Source organism: Sinocyclocheilus rhinocerous, unplaced genomic scaffold (assembly GCF_001515625.1).
Source record: "Sinocyclocheilus rhinocerous isolate Xijiao unplaced genomic scaffold, SAMN03320098_v1.1 scaffold3201, whole genome shotgun sequence".
Taxonomy (NCBI): domain Eukaryota; kingdom Metazoa; phylum Chordata; class Actinopteri; order Cypriniformes; family Cyprinidae; genus Sinocyclocheilus; species Sinocyclocheilus rhinocerous.
The window spans coordinates 496,195-504,695 of record NW_015662182.1 but is presented as its reverse complement, the minus strand read 5'-3'; the positions used below and the strand labels follow the sequence as shown (position 1 = coordinate 504,695).

At 36.7% G+C, this 8,501-nt stretch overlaps 1 protein-coding gene across 1 annotated transcript; it reads left to right on the top strand.

Annotated features, from left to right (window-relative positions):
- The first annotated feature begins 579 nt into the window (after positions 1-579).
- LOC107727949 (progestin and adipoQ receptor family member 4-like) lies at positions 580-7,487 on the top strand. The gene is made up of 3 exons (XM_016537989.1): positions 580-945; positions 3,323-3,538; positions 6,207-7,487. The coding sequence occupies exons 1-3, from the start codon at positions 780-782 to the stop codon at positions 6,638-6,640; spliced, it is 816 nt and encodes a 271-aa protein (XP_016393475.1). The 5' UTR covers positions 580-779; the 3' UTR covers positions 6,641-7,487.
- The last annotated feature ends 1,014 nt before the right edge of the window (positions 7,488-8,501 follow it).

Below are 8,501 nucleotides of genomic sequence, written 5' to 3'. Positions count from 1 at the left end.
CATTTTCTATCGTTTTATGTGAGTCTTTTGTTCTCCTTAACTTCTAGTTTTGTATTTTAATGTTTGTTACCCTGCTTGAAATTAAATAGCTGCTTGTAAAATAAAGACATTATAGATTATAAATGATTATAACTTATGCATCTTTCTTTCTTTTCATTGTTTCTTTACATTCCATATTTGTCTATACTTTTGTAATACAAAAAATTTATTTTATGTATTTTGTTTCATGTAGATGTGTGTTATTTTGTTTCCAGAAGCCATTGTTATTTATTTCTTTTTAATTTCCTGTGGCAAGGCTATGTATGTATATAAATAAACTCTAAATCCAAGCCTTGTTTAAGTCTTTAAAGCTTTCCCTGGACTATAGCACCAAAAGATGTCCTGGGATTATCATATTGAAACAAATGTGGGTAATAAGAAATAAAAAAAAGCATGTGTCAAAGTCTGCCGGTAGGCTAGCGTTTGTACTTAAGGAACTGTAATCTTCCATGAGCTGACCTCTGCTGAGTCTGACTGCTGCTGATTGGCTAAGACACTAAGTAGCAGTAAATTGGCCCACAGCTTCTTTGCAAGCAACAAGTTGCTGCAGTTCTACACCCGAGTATTTCCGAGACAATGGGTATCTGGTGCCAGAAAGTTACAACTTTTGCCATCACCAGCTAGAATGTTCTTAAAAACTATGTATTTATAGCTTGATTTAAAACATTTGAAGAGATACATACTTTCCTCCCAGGGGAAGGTGCTCAAGGACTCCTGAGCATATTTTACTTTTTTCTGCCATGGATATTTTTACTGGGCCAAAACTTCTGGATTTTAAGAATTCACCGCTACATCTTCAGTTCAACAAGTATGTTCTGACAGGATACCGGCCTATATCAACTTGCAGAGACTGTCTGCGAAGTTTGTTCTATCTGCACAATGAATTTGGGAACATCTATACACATGGTATGAAAAATATCCTCCATAATTTGCATTGTAACTTCTGGAATTTGTTTTACATACCATCTTCTCTAAAGTAAGGGAGCTGTACATGAATTTTGCGGATGTTAAAATTAAATTTAGAATGCCTGCATTATCCCACTAAAGGGAAAGTTATTGAAACAAGGTGGGGGAAACCAGTGGCCCTCTTACAGAGAAGGGGAACCTTCTGAATATGTAATTTCGACTTACTTTCTCCACCATTCACCCAGTGACACTCTACGGACGGGTGCGTAAATAGCATTACAGGAGATTAGATCTAATCCTCGTCAGGGAATTGCTGTCTTGGAAGTGATGCTGTGTAATTGCTGTGATTGGTAAAAGTGCAGGAAAAATTCTGGAGGCCAATATTTTGGAAGTTCTTGGAAATTTTTAATAAATTTTCTTTGGAATTTTGTTGGATTTTAGAATTAAGAAATAATATGTTTTAATGTATGTCTCTGTGTTAAAAAGTCATGTTAACTCTAAAGCATACTATTATATTTGATACACAAATTTCAAAACTTTGCAGAAAAACCTGTTGTTCAAAATCTACTACATGCCTTCTGCCATCTGATTGATAGTTTTTAGCAAGTAAAAGGCCTTTTAGTATAATTCTGAAAATGTCTCTATTCAGTAACGTGAGTTTTTGCTGTGAAATCTTTACAAATTAAATGCAAGAATAACTTTCATCTTGTTAGTAATATTACAAGATTAATAATTACTGGACTGAAGCAACTTAAGATATACCTGATTATCCATACATGTTTTAATCATGTTAAAAATGTATCAAATATGATACATCAGGCAAGTCTTTACTTCTCAGTCACTGTCTTGCATTGCATTGCATTTGCCCCATGCAATAAAACTACAGGGCTTTTATCATAAAACTAAGCATTTAAATATCATCTTACTAAAACATATTATTGGGAGGTATGGAGTGACAAGTGATATGTATATGCTATTTATGTAAGTAGTCTGCTACACTATTAAAAAGTTCCAATTGATTTACATTTTACATTACAAGCTATTAGAATTTCGTCTTTTTTTCTTTTCTTTTTTTTTACCATATAAATATCAGCAACTGCACCAAATTGCATATTTTTGCTCAGTTTGGGCCTATGAAAAAATCTGAGGTGTTTTTTTTTCCTCCATTTTTTTCCCTCCATATTTTCTTACATCATGCTATATGAGCCATAAAATTCTGATGTATCAAATGTACTACATGGAAAAAACATTGGGATACTTGACCATTACAACAACAGGGATTTCAATGATATTGCATGTTAAATACAGAGACATTAATATAGAGTTGGTCTCTTCTTTGCAGCTATAATAGCTTCTAATCTTCTGGGAAGGCTTTCTACAAGATTTTGATTTAGTGTTTTTGTGAGGTCAGACACTGGTGTTGGACAAGAAGGTCTGGCTTGCGATCTTCCTTCCCAAAAGTGTTTCATGAGGTTGACGTCAGGGTTCTATGCAGGCCAGTCAAGTTCTTCCACACCAAACTCATCCTACCATGTCTTTACCTTGCTTTGTGCTCTGGGCCACAGTCATGCTGGAATAGAACTCAAACTGTTCCCACAAAGTTGGAAGCATAACATTAAGATTTCACTTCACTGGAAGTAACCTGAAAACAGACCCATTATCCCTCCTCCACCAAACAGTTGGCACAATGCAGTCAGGCAGCTAACATTCTCCTGACATCCACCAAAGTCAGACTGCCAAACAGAAAAGCATGATCCGTCACTCCACAGAACACATTTCCTCTGCTTCGAGAGTCCAGTGGCAGGGTCCTTTACACAACTCAATTCGACACTTGGCATTGTATTGGTGATGTGAGGCTTGCATGTAGCTGCTCAGCTATGGAAACCTATTCCATGAAGCTCCCACCTGACGGTTTTTCCCCCCCGGTATTAATGCCAGAGAAAGTTTGGAACTCTTCAGCTATTGAACTTCTGACATCTTTTACTCACCATGCTCCTCAACACTTGGTGACCCCGCTCTGTGACTTTATGTAGTCTTCTTGACCGTGGAATATCTAGCAGGAATAACATTTCACAAACTGACTAATTGCAAAGGTGGCATTCTATCACAGTACCACGTGTATGTTTGTAAATGCAGACTGCATGGATAGGTACTTGATTTTAAAAAGCACAGGATATTACTGGAATATTATCAAGAAATTTGTACAATTCCATAATCTGTATGTCTCCAATTTACAGGGGACGTTTGGTTGAAAACGCTAATATTAAGAATGTTAGGGAACACATTTGGCTTGCTCATTGCATCGACTCTATCACAGTAATTAATTTCACTCATATCTTATATTGTAACATTCTTTTCTTGGTGTTTTGTCCATCAGGTATCCCCTTCATCTGTTTTATGCTGTTTTTGCCTTTGAGTATCCCATGGGCTGAAGTCGAGTGGTGGATAGGAGTGGTGCATTATTTGGCTTGTCTCTCTCCCACCGTTTGTTCAGTCTTCTACCATCTCTTCATGAACCATGAGGGTGGAGCACCTATTTATGACACACTGCTGTGCTTCGACATGTTTGGTGTCTGTCTCGTCAACACTCTTGGTAAGCTCCAAAATGTAGGACTATACAGAGATTCCTGTTATATACACAGCATTGATGAGCCAATTAAAATTCTGATTCCTTAATTAAATATGAATCAACTAAAAATGTGTTAAAGTGTAGCTTATAGCTCTATATATTTTCTTCTATATTGTGATGTGTATATACAAGTGCAATGAATTATCAAAAAAGTCTTGCACACATCACCAGAGAGAAGTCTGTTGTTTTCACCGGGACACTGATGGTCATCATGTAAATTAATAATAATAATAAAATGTAAAAAAAAAAAAAACATTTGTTCTCAATAGAGTACTCAGAATACAAATACGTTTATAACGTGCATTTAGAAAATAGTTCGTTTTTTTCATTTCATGTCAACTTTAACATTATTTATGTCCAATGTAAGTACCTCTATAACCTTGATTAAATAAATAAATAATAGGGGAGAGATGGTGAGTTGAACCAGTTTTTACCTATGGTGTGTTAAAAGCGAGCACATGACAGTAATGGGTCCAACTTAAATATGTACATAAATTTCAGGATGTGGTGCATCCTTGGGAATAATTAATTTGGCTCTAAAATAAACTGCTTTCAAAATATGGCTTTCCAAAAAAAGTGGTCTCTTGGCTCAACTTGCCTCCAGTGAGGGGTAAATTGAGCCTAGGGAGAGGGTAAGTTGAGCCACATGGAATTAAACTGTGCCACACTGATTATACTGAAGTAAAACTGAATATTTTCACCTCATGCTGTATCAAAGGAAGAGAAATTCAATAAAAATTACTTTTTTTATTCTATGTAAAATCTATGTGTGAGCCTTGTGATGGACTGGCCCTAAAAAGGACATAGGCCCTATAGGTTTGGATAATGGAATAGATGGATGGATGACTTCTTAAAAGTTTTATTTAAAGATACAGTTCACAAGTCTGAAGGCGTTTTTAAATTATAAAAAAATTTCAGAACAAAAAGTTCAAATTGAAGATTAAAAAAAACACCTTACAGAAATGGGATAATAGTACTCGACATCCCACTTATAAATGTTGCAGGGAAATACAATTTCATAAAAAGGGAAAGCAATTACTGATAAAATGTGTGCTATGAATGCAACGTAATGTAAGTTGCTTTGGATAAAAGCATCTGCTAAATGTATCAATGTAAATCACAAGCTTCTTATTTAAAGAAATCAAAATTAACATTTCTGGCATTTTAGTAAAAGTATGTTAGCCTTATTGTAATCTATAAGCTATAGATTTTCTGCAATCACCTGCTCTCTAGAATCAGAAACACAGCTTCCATAATAAAAAGACACTAAAGCTGCATCTGAAATCAGTCCCTTTTCCATTTGGTGAATGGCACATAGGAATAGTGAGCATATCGAACAGTATAAATATGCTTTCCATTTGGGAAAATGAAGCCCCTTGACATTATAAACAGCACTGAAGTAGATCACTGCTATGCACAACATAAATTTTGATTTCGAAATAAATCAGAAACACCGCTTACATAATAAAAAGACACTAAAGCTGCATCTGAAATCAGTCCCTTTTCCATTTGGTGAATGGCACATAGGAATAGTGAGCATATCGAACAGTATAAATATGCTTTCCATTTGGGAAAATGAAGCCCCTTGACATTATAAAATTCACTGAAGTAGATCACCACTGCTATGCACCAACATAAATTTTGATTTCGAAATACACATCATCACTAATTAGCCTACTAAAATTGTCACACCTTACAGAAATGGGATAATAGTACTCGACATCCCACTTATAAATGTTGCAGGGAAATACAATTTCATAAAAACTTCAGTGGCCAATTTTCATAAACAAGGCCTATTTAAAATTTACATAACAAAATCAAGTTCAAAACAAAGAACAAAATCAAATCATGTTTGGTGTAAAATTAATTAAATATAATGTTTAATTACAGTAAAATAATACTTTATAATAATAAGAAGGGGTGAGCCACTGGCTCAACTTACCCCAGGACCTTTGGCGAAATACACATCATCACTAATTAGCCTACTAAAATTGTCACTGTTTTGTAGCAAGTTTCAAATGAAATCTAAATGTGGGAACTATTACACTTATTGGGGCATTTGTATTTCTAAAGGGGGCCTCGAAATCGCATTCCAAGGCGAGGTCGCCCTTGGTTGAAATTGCATTCTCGCGGCGCCGACCCTGCTGGAAAAAAGAAAAAGCTAAACCTAGCCTAAGCTGGTTGATTGGTTTTAGAGGGCTTTTGCCCACTTCTGGTTGGGAGACTAGCTGACCAAGCAGCTAAAACCAGCTCAGCCAGGCTGGAAGACCAGCCAACCAGCTTAGGCTGGTTTTATCTTTTTTTTTTCTTTTCAGCAGGGGACACTGATTGTTGATTCTTTCAAGAGCCATTTTTCAATGAATTCCCTGTACTTTTCTGCGCCGACCCTGCTGGAAAAAAGAAAAAGCTAAACCTAGCCTAAGCTGGTTGATTGGTTTTAGAGGGCTTTTGCCCACTTCTGGTTGGGAGACTAGCTGACCAAGCAGCTAAAACCAGCTCAGCCAGGCTGGAAGACCAGCCAACCAGCTTAGGCTGGTTTTATCATTTTTTTTTCTTTTCAGCAGGGGACACTGATTGTTGATTCTTTCAAGGGCCATTATTCAATTAATTCCCTGTACTTTTCTTTTTGCAGGTGCTCTGCCAATTATTCACATAACTTTGTTGTGTTACCCATCATCCCGCCGTGTGGCGATGTTGGCATATCTCCTTCTCTCTGGCTACGGTGTTCACTGCGCTGTCTCTGCCCAGAGTAATGTGCACCGCCTGCAATCCTTCGCCTGGCAGGCGATCTTCCGGTTCGTTCTCTTTATGTTGCGTCTGACTGGTGCAGGCAGAGGAAGCCCCGCAGCCCTTCGCCTCTACCTCACCATGGATACTCTTGCATTGCTAGGAGGACTAGTCAATATTTCCCGCCTTCCAGAGCGCTTCAGTCCTGGACGGTTTGACTACTGGTTTAATAGTCACCAGATTATGCACATCATGGTCGTCCTGTCCATTGTGTACTTACACTGGGGCACGCTGGAGGATTTAACATGGTTAAAGGGATATCACTGTCCCAGTGAATAAACTTAAAGACTGATAATTCATCATGATATTTAAAGAACTGCAGGGAAATTACTGTAAAACCCAAAGTGTGATGGCACTACGGTAAAGTGGTGATATCAGTTGTTTATGCCATGGTACCTTCTTTGAAATACATATTTACAGCTACCAATTGACATGAATTTGCACTACAGATGTTAATGGCATACAACCTTGGACGACAACAACAAAAGATAGGGAGAGTCTGTTACTATCTGGCTGATAGTCTAATATCTGACTATTTTATGCATGCACAATATGGTTAGTTGCCCTGTGCCGTTTTCCCTGCTGCTATATTAAAACAGACCTACAACCCATTTTAGAGTTGAGAAACACAGAATACCATGGTGCAAATCCTAAAAAATAAAATAAAAAGTGAAGCTTTGTGAGAGCTCTTTAAAAAGGAGTACAATTTTTGTTTCTTACAAGCTTTCTTTGGTGAAGTTTTGTCAAAATATTGAATATTGAATAATCAAATGTGAAATATTGCACTTTATCCTTCAAGTTTCGAAAATCAGATCCAAAAGATTGTATTCTGGACGGCACTACCGTCGATGAATCTGATGCTTTCTATTTACATGGTGCTACATATGTCAAATATGAAATGTATATCAATATAAAATATTACTTGAATTAAACCAGCTGGACTTGAAGGTCTTTCAAAGTCTTTCTCTGTAAGTCACTGAAGTATACCATCTGGGCACATGTGGGGAAATTAGAATACATTTGAGAGTATGCACTCATATTTTCGATACTGTAAAATTTGACAACTTGCACAGGAAGCTGATGGTCAAATTTACCCTTATGGCACGTAAAATGTAAAAATGTGAGAAGGGGTGAGCCACTGGCTCAACTTACCCCAGGACCTTTGGCTCAAATTAACCCACTCCTACCATTTTAACAAATTTGTATCATCCAGCAGTTTAGAGCTAACCATGCTAACATTATAGCCTCATATTATAACCTTCTAAAGCACAAACACGTGTGATTTTTTCCCCCCCTTTTTTTCAGATTTGTAATTGTTCAGACACAAGAAGCACGAGTCCTTGAAAATACAAACATCACTTTAAAAAGCAAAAAAGTTTTTTGAACCTAAATGTAGTTACCAAATATTCCATGGGCCTCTCTCCATCAGAGAAAAAAAAAAAAGAGACACCAGTTGGACTTCATAATTTTATAGCAGTGACAGGTACACAAATATTTTGACTAAATTCAGATGTAATTTGAGGTTTAGTGTTAATTTATGGCTGCCATAAGAAATTACTCAACGTAGGAGTCCCTTTAAGCCCAGTTTAAGAATACTTTACTTTTGACACAAATGCTAGAATACAGCCAAATGCACAGCCTTTTAAAGTATGTGCACTGTCTGTGCTATTAGCCTGCTGCTGAAGTGAAACTGCAACTACGTGTATAAATGATAGAAAAAAAATAATAATAATTTCTTATATAACCTTTACATGGCAACATGTGTATTGTGATCAGAGCTACTGCCATGACAGTGATGTGTAATGATGTGGTCAAGTCCTCCTGGGAAGTCGTAATTACAATGTCAGGTACAATCAAGTCACTTTGGTCAGCCCTTCTAAAGCACAAACACGTGTGATTTTTTCCCCCCCTTTTTTTCAGATTTGTAATTGTTCAGACACAAGAAGCACGAGTCCTTGAAAATACAAACATCACTTTAAAAAGCAAAAAAGTTTTTTGAACCTAAATGTAGTTACCAAATATTCCATGGGCCTCTCTCCATCACAGGGTGAGTAAAATGCTTAAATATTCAAATATGTGTGGTCATATCACCAATTTTGTTTAAAGTTTCTAGAAACAAGGGGTGGCTCAACTTCCCCTC

Bases quoted from the DNA above. Each gene is read 5' to 3' on its own strand.
- LOC107727949 (XM_016537989.1), top strand. From the start codon at position 780: ATGGATATTTTTACTGGGCCAAAACTTCTGGATTTTAAGAATTCACCG. The intron at 946-3,322 runs GTATGAAAAATA...TTTGTCCATCAG, and splicing joins TGGGAACATCTATACACATG to GTATCCCCTTCATCTGTTTT. The intron at 3,539-6,206 runs GTAAGCTCCAAA...TTCTTTTTGCAG, and splicing joins CTGTCTCGTCAACACTCTTG to GTGCTCTGCCAATTATTCAC.